At 51.8% G+C, this 11,273-nt stretch overlaps 5 protein-coding genes across 5 annotated transcripts; 2 read left to right on the top strand and 3 right to left on the bottom strand.

The window, feature by feature from the left end:
- Window positions 1-10: 10 nt before the first annotated feature.
- STEHIDRAFT_161072 (uncharacterized protein) lies at window positions 11-644 on the bottom strand (the record flags this gene model as incomplete). Its single annotated transcript, XM_007308587.1, has 1 exon — window positions 11-644. A coding segment is annotated over one exon (634 nt), but the record flags the coding sequence as incomplete, so codon positions are not given.
- Window positions 645-1,641: 997 nt separating this feature from the next.
- On the top strand, window positions 1,642-3,666 carry STEHIDRAFT_149552 (uncharacterized protein). The gene is made up of 5 exons (XM_007308586.1): window positions 1,642-1,791; window positions 1,856-1,971; window positions 2,032-2,085; window positions 2,164-3,155; window positions 3,233-3,666. The coding sequence occupies exons 2-5, from the start codon at window positions 1,929-1,931 to the stop codon at window positions 3,338-3,340; spliced, it is 1,197 nt and encodes a 398-aa protein (XP_007308648.1). The 5' UTR covers window positions 1,642-1,791; window positions 1,856-1,928; the 3' UTR covers window positions 3,341-3,666.
- Window positions 3,667-5,058: 1,392 nt separating this feature from the next.
- Window positions 5,059-6,877, top strand: STEHIDRAFT_114429 (uncharacterized protein; the record flags this gene model as incomplete). Its single annotated transcript, XM_007308585.1, has 6 exons — window positions 5,059-5,173; window positions 5,253-5,519; window positions 5,591-5,802; window positions 5,932-6,096; window positions 6,159-6,260; window positions 6,359-6,877. The coding sequence occupies 6 exons, from the start codon at window positions 5,059-5,061 to the stop codon at window positions 6,875-6,877; spliced, it is 1,380 nt and encodes a 459-aa protein (XP_007308647.1).
- A 954-nt stretch (window positions 6,878-7,831) lies between these two features.
- STEHIDRAFT_114428 (uncharacterized protein) lies at window positions 7,832-8,257 on the bottom strand (the record flags this gene model as incomplete). The annotated part of the gene is made up of 1 exon (XM_007308584.1): window positions 7,832-8,257. The coding sequence occupies one exon, from the start codon at window positions 8,255-8,257 to the stop codon at window positions 7,832-7,834; it is 426 nt and encodes a 141-aa protein (XP_007308646.1).
- Window positions 8,258-9,229: 972 nt separating this feature from the next.
- Window positions 9,230-11,194, bottom strand: STEHIDRAFT_141777 (uncharacterized protein; the record flags this gene model as incomplete). The annotated part of the gene is made up of 10 exons (XM_007308583.1): window positions 9,230-9,640; window positions 9,764-9,938; window positions 10,119-10,234; window positions 10,315-10,340; window positions 10,404-10,454; window positions 10,515-10,571; window positions 10,644-10,729; window positions 10,768-10,776; window positions 10,811-10,975; window positions 11,066-11,194. The coding sequence occupies 10 exons, from the start codon at window positions 11,192-11,194 to the stop codon at window positions 9,510-9,512; spliced, it is 945 nt and encodes a 314-aa protein (XP_007308645.1). The 3' UTR covers window positions 9,230-9,509.
- Between the last annotated feature and the right edge of the window lie 79 nt (window positions 11,195-11,273).

Raw genomic sequence — 11,273 nt, 5'->3', positions numbered from 1 at the left:
CGACTGAGACGAATATCTCGGCGTAGAAGATCGATAGATTGGTGCTGGTGAACATCTGAGAACCAGGCCTTCGGGGATAGATATGTGGTGAGTTTGTGTAATGGTTCGATATTACTGAATCCCCGTATATTTTCGGACCATGGGAGGATGTCTAGCGCGTCGTACACATCCTGGATCAAACCATGGTCCGGCTGAATCTGACCTTGTGCTTTCCTCTTCTGCCAGATCTTATCGCGTTCCCGCAGGCTCCCATCAGCCTTGCTCCACGGCTCCCTGATGGCTCGAAGCGACACAATCTCACTCCAGTAGACCAATACCCAGAACGGGAGGTAACGAGGGACCGTGGACGTGAGATGCGCGCACACGATGGACCTGAATCCTGCTCGTATCATGGCCTTACACGCTGCAGAGATGTCCCCGACAATTGAAGCAGGTGGTATCGGGATCTTGCGTAAGTTCTCGACAGAATCGTAGTTCACAGGCTCCCGACTGAAGAAGTCCGGGATCGAGAGTGTGGCACCCGTCGCGTGAGTGATGATGGGGAAGGAAAATTTCAGGAATGAAAGGAGCGAGGCATGGCGGGGAGGTAGCAAGGTGTCCTTTGCGTCGTTCGGCATTTCTATGAGAGGAGTTTTGTCTGCCATGGAGAGGAATGGGAGGATGCGTTGAGAGTGCTGAGCGTAAGAAGGGATGGCTGCCGTCGCCGCGAGTGACGGCCGGCTGTCTCACGTTGCCGGTCACAGCGGATGATTTCAAAAATTCTGCAAACTACTTCATAAATTATAGAAAGTGTAGGCTTGCTTCAAATTTGTTACAAGCTACAAATTTGTACCGTAGATAGGTTAGATAGGTAGCACCAAAACCTGCGAGAACAAGTAACAAAAGGTGGCGGTATCGGGGCCTTGTAACGGTAACTTTCGGAAGTGGCGGCGGCGAAAACCGGCAAAATCGGTAACGGTAACATGGGGGTGGCGATCCGATCGAAATGGTACAGTAGTACGCTACTTTCTCGCGCTCTGAATGTCGAGTTCCACAATGTGAACCCGCTCTACATACGTAGGTAATTAGCCAGGTAGTACTTACTCCACTCAGTGTCCCTGGCTCAATTTTCTTTTCAGAAATCAATGTTACAGTTACTGTGCAGCTTGAGGCGAACAGTGGGGATACTCGTGAAATTGTCAACCAACTGGTGTATACACATTCAAGACATTCAATCGTTCCGCACAATCACATACCCTCTAAAAATCTTCGGAATTGTATCTTATACAAAATCACTTAGGGGGCCACGAAGCGGCTGGGCGGAGCTTGCGGAGCCCTGGCGCGACAGTGGCCCCCTCTACTCAGTCAATGTCACGGCCGAGGTCATGAAGCTAAGTACGTACAATTCACAATTTGAGAAGAATTTTGTTTTTGAGTACCAGATCACACAGAGACCTCTTGACAAAGAACCGGGACCAGGTCGCGCCCGGAGGGCATTAGTATTTTACGTGCGTGAACGGTGACACGTGTACAGTACTTGTTTTGTGCATTGGCGTTATTCAGTGCATCTGCATCGCCGACTCAGCGGCTTGTTGATCGGCAGCATTGGACATTCGATACTCAATAATCCGCTCGAAACGCGTTGTTGTTGCAATTGCAGCCCCTACCTCGACCTAAGTTCCCCTAGCGGTGCCACAATCGATGAAACCCTGGGAAGGGTCAGGAAGGGTCTTGCACACGATAACGAGGGGCAGTGATCTGGCGATGCGTGAGTTAATCTGTACAGCAACTGTACAGGGCTGTACTCGGGCTGTAAGTACATGGTTCTAATTCCCGCGGGCCGCGGCCGTCACTGATATAAAGGGCTGGGACAAAGCGCAGGCACTGTGTACCCTTTGCTGCCTTTCCAACCCGCCTCCAGAAACCCTGCGCGACTATCTTGACGATCCATGCCCTCAGATCCCGTCGCGTGCTTGTTGAAAGACAATGCAGGTGAGCTTCACCCATCTACTATGCGATGACTCATGGATGCTTATTAGTTGTAAATGATAGACATTACTGGGATCGGCGTCCGAGTTTCATTCTACGTGCAGGCCATTTTGACTGGCGAGTATATGTCCCTCATACAGACACCCCACTTTACCTTCGTTTCCACCCCCCCAAAATGCTCATGAGCTCGTACAGTTGCCATTGCCTGGCTGACAGACACGAACGTCGATGCATCATACTGGATCATGTCCATCACCGCCTTCGCTCTCTTCCTATCCGCCTTCGTCCTCTACTTCAAAGGCGAACTCTCCCTGTACCTAGGAATCTCCGTCTCCATCCTCCTATATCTGCACGCCTACGCCTCCCTCGTCGTCCTATGCTCATCCGCCTACTCGATGATTCAAAAGATGCCCCTTTTGGTCACCAATATCGATCTTGAACGCAGACGTCTGGGCGCCGTTCGAAAAGCATTCTGGCGTGCACTCCCCGTGTTGATCATGGCAATCGTATTCGGGTTGTTTGTATGGACGAAGCTACCATCACTGGGTTCTGACGCGGAGTGCAATCCCGACACGACCGTGGTTGTTATCGGTGCCCATTTCTCGTCCATGCGCAGTGGGCGGATCGTGTCCCTCATCGTCTCCTGTCTCCATCTCTACCTTATCATCACGCTTTCTATTGGTCTCGACGTGGAACATGCCATCCTGGGCATGACTCGTAGAAGGCAGCAAACACAAACGAATTGGTGGGAGATGAAACCGGGGCGTCCGAGCCGTCGCGATGTGGAGATACAGGAACGTGTGAATTTTCCCCTCCTAGACAAAGGCGTAGGAGGCCAGGGCTTGGATGATTCTCAGAGAAGTTCAAACGGCATATTTCGCAAGGCCCTCGACGAATATCATGCCAGTTTAGCAGCATGCCGTCAATTCAACCGCTTCATAAATGCTCTGAGCAAGAAGACGCAAGGCACTGGTGCCAAAATTTGCCGCCTATTCCAGTGGTTTCATCCTCTCGAAACACACGTGGCTAAGAATGGCATGTTTGTAGGAGGATCGTTGTGCCTGGTGGCGATGATCTTCGTCGGGGTGACATCGCTTCCGATGTTAGTGCTCTCGAACGAGCTGACGCTGCAAGCCAACGCTCATCTTTTGGACACTTCGAACGACCGAACGTGGACTCTGGGCCAGGTATGTACTCGAAGCGCGATTTTGGTTATTACGAACCCGGGCCGCACTGACTCGTCACTCGTTGAACGTCCATACAGATCCTCCCGGTCGTTATGTTGCTTGTGCCCATCGTCACTATATGCCAGTGCTTTGGGGAAGCCAAAGAGCGGAAGTCATCGGCAGTAGTAGTAGACTATGACCCATAGCGGATGTCGAACTCTTCACATCCGTCACTGCCAACGGTAATACGAACTACGCGTGCTATGCACACCCGGAGTACGCCTCTACGGACGGTTTGACACAGTATATATCCTATTATCAGCCAGGTTCGGATGCTCAGCGGTGCTGAGCTCTCTGGAGAGCTGGAGCCAGCTCGTCCAGACATGGGCACTTTCATCCAGCGTCTTTAGATACCAGTACTTTTGCACGACTTGTCGGTTCATTTTGTTACTCTACCAGTCGAGTTGCACCTTTGTAGCACCTGTTGTGTATACAACTCCGTTGTGTCAGTGACTTCGGCATCTCTAAACACTCATTCACAATGGACTGATAAGACAATAATACATAAAAGTGATGGTATGGCATAGAGGCAACAAAAAGCCTATGTATAACAATGACTATATCGTGCCTGCAGCACGCTCAGCTCGCACACGATTCTCGTGCGAGGGGAAGGTGCTCGCAGAAGCCGGTACTCCCAATACACCTAGTGAAGTTCTCACACTCGCCTCATAACACTTGACATCGTCTCCCCTGTCCACCACCCATGTAACTTCATGCTTCAAACCCCATCGTGACAATCTCCGACGCGCGATTACTTCGTCTTTGGAGTAACACACTGCTCCGGAATCAAGACTGCCGTATCCAATTTCTTGCTCGATGAAGCTGGAGGTACAGACGACATCATTGGACATTCGACACCTCAATATTCCGCTCGAAACGCGTTGTGGTTGCAATTGCAGGAAGGGACGCGGCGGAGGCAGCACGCGTGACGTCATGATTTCAACGTGCTCGCGTTTCTCCGGTGCGGGTCACGGTGTCCATTGTCCTTGGCCATTTCGTCTCAACGTCGTTGAAGTCGAATAGTCATGGCGTACTCAGTAGTCAATCATGGTGACTTCTCTGCATTGTCTTGGCTGGGCCGTAAAGAGGACCTGGAGCTTCTGGTCCAAGACTTTTCAGCAGACTACTACAGTCCATCAACGACAACGATCTCGGACGAGTCGTCGCCGGACTTCCTGATACTGGTGAGTACGATTCTGGTTGTCTACGAAGCTCTGGGATGTGTTGGCTGGGCCGTGAGGACAAATTGAGGCCGCAAGTCCAAGGCTTTTCAGCGGGCTCATCAACAACAACGGTCTCAAACAAATCTCGAGCGAGTCGTCTCCTGACTTCCTGACACTGGTGCGTATGATTGTGATTATCGCGGTTTTGGGGTGTATCTGATGGGGCCAATCATTGAAGGGGGTATACGTATCTCAAGAGCTCAGGCACAGTCAGTACTCGACGCTGGAAGTGCTGATCTCATTGTGACTCGGGGTTTTCGTTGTCGGACGTTTCAGCCGAGGTGGATTTGAGGCCATTCGACGCTCCATTCGGATTGGCGAGGACATATGCTTGCCGACATTGGACCCTTCTGGAGATGAACCCACATACTGCATGGCCGAGGGCATTTGTATGACTCGGACGATCCACATCTCCTGTTTCTTGTGAGATATCACCGCCCGTGGTTGTGAGGATCCACACTCGCTCTCTAGATCTAAACTCTCTCTATGGAGAACATTTCTGAAGTGATCAAACGCGAAACTACTCGTTTCACCTCAGTCCGTATCATCCAACACATTCAGTGTGTTGATAGACATGGTCACCTTTCGCATATATAAGGCGCTGGATCCCTCATGAGTGAATGGGCCCAAGTCTGACAATCATGCAAAACGTACTCTACAAAGATCCTCTCTTTCGCCTCCACGATGATTCCCTGTCTACTGATGATTGTGTATCACGCTCTTACCAAAGGGCCCGCAAGATTCTGCAAACATACAGTGTGTTCCTCGTCCTTCCCCACTCATGTTCGATCATCTTTGGCACTAACTAAACTTTATCCTCTTTATCCAACATTAGACCTCTCGGCCTCTGACATTCTCAACTGCAGCCCCGCATTCTGGAATCTCCATCTCGACCCGATCCTTTCTTTAGACCTCGCCTGCTTCACCATCATCGCCGCACATCTCAAGGCCAGGCCGGACCTACAACCTCTGGTGGATTCGATGCTACGGCTGGATACGGTCGGGGTATACCTGCTCAGCGAGCGGGGACATGGGCTGGACGTTTTTAATCTGGAGACGACTGCGACCAAGACGAAGGATGGGTTTATATTGCATACTCTCCGTGAAGAGGCGGCAAAGTGAGACTTTGCTCCTGGGATATGCATGTATGCGTTGACTGATAGTCTTTTCCAGGTTCATGCCAGCGACAACCACCCCTGCTCGGTATGAACAAAGTCGCACTCGTCATGGCACGCCTGATCGTCGACGATCAAAGTCGAGGACTACGCTGGTTCATCGTCCCCATATGTGACGAACACGAGATGCACACCGGAATCACATCCAAACGTCTTCCAACCCGAAGCGGAACAGCCCCTCTCGACTTCTCCATCACCTTTTTCCACTCCGTTCGTCTACCCGACTCGGCCCTCCTTGGATCCGGTTTCGAAACCCCTTCGCACCCCCTTGACGCTTGGTGAAACGAGGTCTGGCGCTTGCCGATAGGGGCATTGGGTGTATGTGGCCCTTTTATACAGGCTATTAAGCAAGCAGCGTATATCGGCGGGACGTATTCGAAGTATAGGACAGTATTGAGGAAAGGATCGTCGTCTATACCGATCATCGGGTTTCCGACGCAACAGTGGCCTATTCTTCAGGCCACAGCTATCTCGTTCGTGGCAGAAGCTTGGTTCAAGGCGACGGTGGGGTTTGATGAACGACATCCACATTGTTCCAAGGGTTAGGCATGGGCTGGCTGTGACAGTTGAGGCGACCGTCGTCCGGCATTTTCAGCGGTGTCTGGAGGAGGTGGCGGAGAGGTGTGGCTTTGGGGACGTTTGAGGATAATTATATGGCGGGGATCATGGTAAGGCGTCCTTCGAGCGTGTTTGAGTTCGGCCAGATCGCTAACCATGATGAATGTGGAATGAATCTAGTGCGATGGAAAAGGCGTCATCATCGCAGAGGGCAACGTCCTCACCCTTTGCATACGTCTCTTCTCCGAGATGGTCCACAAGCGACCTCGCACAACACGCCCACTCCATACTCACCGAAAGTATACACTTGGCTGAGAGCAAAGACAACGAAATCGACATCCAAACATTCCTCGTCACACAATCAGAATCCTCCATCGCATCATTCGGTCACGCCCTAGCGTACGCCGCAGCCCGTAAAGCTGGCATCCCCCAATCCCTCCTCGACCTATACGAATGCGGAGCCATCCGTCACGATACGGCGTGGTATCTTGAGCATGTGGGGATCGATAGGGTCGAACGCTTCAAGAAAGAGGCGAAGGCGATGCGTGCGGCGTATCCGGATCTCGTCAGTGGGAGGTGGCTTGGGGAGCTGGGAATTCGGGCGTATGTTAGGGCGCCGATTGCGGGTGGGGGTAGGGGAGGGGCGGAGGAGGTAGTTGAGGGGAGATTGAAGGAGTGGATTGACGGGTTGGTGGAGTACGGCGGGAGGGGTGAGGCGAAGCTTTAGGTCTGGGGGTGCCACGCCACTGACAAGCGGAATGGCTTGATCTGCAGTCAACGGTCCTCGAGTCGGTTGACCATGATTACGCCGCATTACTCGCGCCCTCTTCCCCTGAACATTTCTTCTACAACTTCCCCACAGTGTATCATACTGAGCGTCTTCAGCTCAATGTCTCTAGACGATCGACGTCCTCAGTCGCTGTTTGGCGCAGTTAGCATGCGCGATTCATCCCTCTAGCCTGCGACCAAGGCGAATACCAATAGCTTTCCCCCGGACGATAGTGAGTGCCACTCTCACTGATTTTTTTTCTTCTTGTTTAGCGCACGCGGGATGCAAGATGTCTTGTGTGCTAGGGCGGGCTAACACCCTAGCACGCACACTCTCACCCGGCGATGAGAGTAGTGTGGGACTTTCACCAGAATCACGTCTGATCACTAAAAGCCACCCCGCCCTCACGAGTAAGGAGATCCTTCTCGTGAGGAGTGCCACCGAACGAGTTAGGCAAAGGACTCTCGTTCGCCTTCCGGGATGCCTGCAGTGCAAACCCAGAAGTCCGCTTCCGACACGGATGACACCTCGTGCTGTTGACGCTGTTGGTCCGGAGCGCATACATAACTGATATGGCATACCGAACCCAGCCCACGTCGATTGTGATGGTATAGGCACCTGACCAGCAGATAGCCACGACACATCGCCCCCAGAACCCATGTTTTTGTATTTTTTTTCTCCCCGTTTTATGCCCCAGAACCCACTGCTCGATGGTGTGACCCCGGCCGGTAGCCACAGCGCATCGACATTTTTTTTGTATGTTTTCTCCCATTTTTATCGGCTCGCTCCAACGGCGAGCGCGAACGGCCCCAGTAGCCAAAATGACCCAACTCTCCCCCCGCACGCTTCCAACGCCTCCAATCCCCCCTGCGCCAATAAATGTCCCGCACCCAAAAGGCGTCCACTGCTGCACTACTTCGAGCCCTTGCGGACCCGAGAGGCAACCCGTTTCCCTGCCTGCACTAACTTCCCCCACCTGTTAAGAGGTGGGACGCTGAACTCAGAGTCCACGATGGTTCCCAGCGAGAACGTAGCAGCTTCCGCCGCAGTCTTCGCTGCCAACTCTGTCGCAGCGAGCTTCGCCGCCAGGACTTGATTTCCGCGCTGTTCTGCGAGCAGCTTCGTGTTGAACAAATGCTGCTCGTTACTAGGACGCTTACTTTCAGGTGCTCCAGCAGGTGGCAGGCTTTGATACCGTGGCTGCGCATTCGAGCTGTCAATCTGGGGAAGCTGTGTGTCGAGGCTGAATTCGTAAAGAATCCATGGAACTGGTGTGTAAGCACGGATAGGCTTAGGAGCATAGAGAGGGCAAGGAGCGTCAAATGACTGAGACTGCATGATGAGGTTTATGAAGGTGTATCAAAGGTGGAATGCAAATGCAAAGAGCAGATGTGTGAGGAGGAGGGAGGGCGAGGATCAAGGGACTTCGGGAGTACGTGTATATATACACGTTTTCCATCGTTGTCTCAGACTGGCAGGCTGGTTTTCAGAGCTCGGAAGTTTGACTTAAGATGTGGCTGACGGTCAGTTCAGAGCACAAGTTAATCATGTTTCGGTTTGTACTCAAATGTTTCACCGGTGTTCAATGTCTGGAACTTACGCTTTCATTCAGACTCGCAGCTCAATTTCTTTTTTCTCCCCCCGCTGAGATAACTTCGGATGTTGTTGCTGATCCGTCAGAACGAGGTTTCGGTTCGTATTCAAATGTTTCACAGGTGGTCCAGTGAGTCGCATCAAGAAGTTATATAAGTGTTCTAGACATTCTGTGGGGCATGTAGTCGTACAACAGTATGAACATAAAAATTGTTCAAGGGGTGCTCAGCGTGATATCCCACAAAAAACTTGCAAAAAAACGACAAAACATCGCCTGGGATGGCGTTTCTGCAGCACTCCAAGTTTTAGGCCGCGCTGATAGGAACCCGACTGACATGGACACCCTGGCCAGCCTGAGGCGTCGATATGAACATTTCTATGCACCTCAAATAATATATGGACAGTGTGATAGAGCGCGATATGAGCTACCCTTTGCTCAATACAGCATCTCTTGATGAGGGGGCCATATACTGTAATGGCCTCGAGAGGCTCCTAGCTGGGCAAGGTGGCGTAAGTACTTAGCCGGTTGTGTATTCGATGACGACGTGAAGCCCTCGCGGAGTTCTTCACCTGGGAGACGGTGTTACTCTGAACGATGACTTACAACCATGCGACCCACTACTCTACTCCCTCTGATATCCGCTTCGCTCGTACTTGCGAAGCCGGCGGGCAAACTTCGAGCCATTCTCAGGGGCATTTGTGTGGCTGAGGTAGAAGCTGGGACGATGTTCAAGTTGTTCCTCATTGGACTCTGGTTAGTATCTAATTATGAGTCGGGACATTATAATGAAATCATGCGCGGAGAGGCGGTAGTGCTACTACCGCCACCACTATTCCCTCCGCTCAACGCCCTCGTTCCCCAAGGAAATAGTCTCTCATATCAAGAAGCACTCCGTCCCTCCGTCCCTCCGTCCCTCCTTTCCCCTGCCCGTCCTGTCCCTTCTAATTTGAGCTCAACGCACAAGCCAAGAAGGACAAGGAGCGACTGTGAGCCGATCTAGAGTATGAACGGGATCATGGCCTTCCTTCCCCGCGGATACTCAGGCCCGAACACTTTCTTATAGTTCTTGTGTTTCTTAAGAGCCCAGAGGGCCATCTGGGTACCTGATACGGCGAGGAAGAGCCATGCTGTCAACGAAGAACGCGTCAGTGTCCGTGTCTGTGGACCCGCGACAAATCAAAAGTTCAAAACGGCGAGAGCAGCGAAGAACTTCGCAGTGCTAAGTATAATGAGAAGGGGAAAAGACGCACCGGCCCAAGAACCAGTCATGCCGGCGATGATAAGCCAACCCATGCATTCGAAGAAATAGTTCGGACACGAGACGAGTCCGAAGCCGTAGCCCTTTGGAATACCAAGCTTGCGGGAGCCGGCTGGGCGGAGGGAGCGCAGGGTGAGGTGGGTCTTAAGGTTCGAGAGTTCGGCGATCTGTGGTAAGCGGGTCGGTGTGGAAGAGAGGGGATTGGAGAGGTGAGTTAGATATGTTCCACATTCAGACAGGTTGGTAGATTGGCCGGTTGTGGTGAAAGAGAGGTAAACGGGGAGATTTGGATAACAGAGATGGCGTGCAGGGGTCATGGTCCTATGTCGAGAAAAGAGGAGACGTACAGCCCAGAGAAGAACGCTCATTGAGAGGAACGTAGGATTGCCGGCTGCTGAGTTGCGAACGCTGGGTGAAAGGGCACCGTACCATGGGCTGTAAATTGACCAGGCCAAGAGAACGCCTTCAAATCACCATCGAGAGCCATTTTTGTCAGTCTGATGATGTTTTCAAGGAGAGGAAGGAAGCAAGAGATGAATATACCGCTCAAGAACCAATAGTGTGCGGAGCTAGTGCGGGCCGGTCATAAGTTTAGAGTAGAGTTTAGGGATTGATCCGGGAAATAAACGCACTTTTTAAAGATATTGAAAGCAGGCATGGTTGCATGCGAGAAGCGATGTACACTGGGAGAATAGGGGTCGGTATAGATTCAAAACGAGAGATAGTATAGCCATGAGACGTACAATAGCGTCTCCAATTCTCTCTTCACAAAATGGACGATAACCATTCCGTACACGTATCTGTGAGATAGTACACGGTCAGGCATAGAGCATTGAGATGACCGCAAGAGACAAACAGGTCCTATAACGTACCTTTGCAACGTGCTATGCTGGATGTTGCCTCCGTAGAATATCTTGGGGTAGTGATACAGCAGTGGATGGATGATGAGTGGGCCAGCCTACGTTCATCAATCGTTAACACCATAAAGGTACCCACCTGTCCGTCCTACACAGAATCAAACAAGCAGAGAAATACGCACATATTCAACCAAGAAAACTGTCCGCCAACTGATTTGCGGTCCCAAGTCCTTCACTATGATCTCCGTGCCCTCTGCCACATTCGCATCCTGCAACGTCGCGTCGTCGTTCAACGCCTTTTTGGAGGTATCATCCTTCAAGGAGAGTTTTTGACGGCTAACGTAGAGCTATGACATACGAAAGACATTAGAAAGACATAAGACGCGTGAATGGATAGATACTGAGCTGTAGAGGCGTCAAATACTCCATGAACATACCTTTGGGTATTTCGCTGCGAGAGCGGTTTTAAGGTCGGCGACGGTGGCAGTCGAAGGAAGGTCGAGTATTGTGGGGAGGGTAGATGCCAATGGAGTACGTCTGGCTGCTGAGACCGTTATCTGGACCATGGTTGAACTGAAGTTGGAGGGGGTCCTACAGGGGGTCGTGGCGAACTGCAAGGGTGGTTGTGTGGCGTGGCGCGCTGAC

The sequence above is a fragment of the Stereum hirsutum genome, assembly GCF_000264905.1.
Source record: "Stereum hirsutum FP-91666 SS1 unplaced genomic scaffold STEHIscaffold_15, whole genome shotgun sequence".
In the NCBI taxonomy this organism is placed as follows: domain Eukaryota; kingdom Fungi; phylum Basidiomycota; class Agaricomycetes; order Russulales; family Stereaceae; genus Stereum; species Stereum hirsutum.
The sequence above is the reverse complement of the archived record's forward strand: the minus strand, read 5'-3'. Positions and strand labels throughout refer to the sequence as shown.

Coding starts and splice junctions, on each gene's coding strand:
- STEHIDRAFT_149552 (XM_007308586.1), top strand. CDS start 1,929: ATGCCCTCAGATCCCGTCGCGTGCTTGTTGAAAGACAATGCAG. Junction 1,972..2,031: donor CTTGTTGAAAGACAATGCAG/GTGAGCTTCACC, acceptor TGTAAATGATAG/ACATTACTGGGATCGGCGTC. Junction 3,156..3,232: donor GAACGTGGACTCTGGGCCAG/GTATGTACTCGA, acceptor ACGTCCATACAG/ATCCTCCCGGTCGTTATGTT.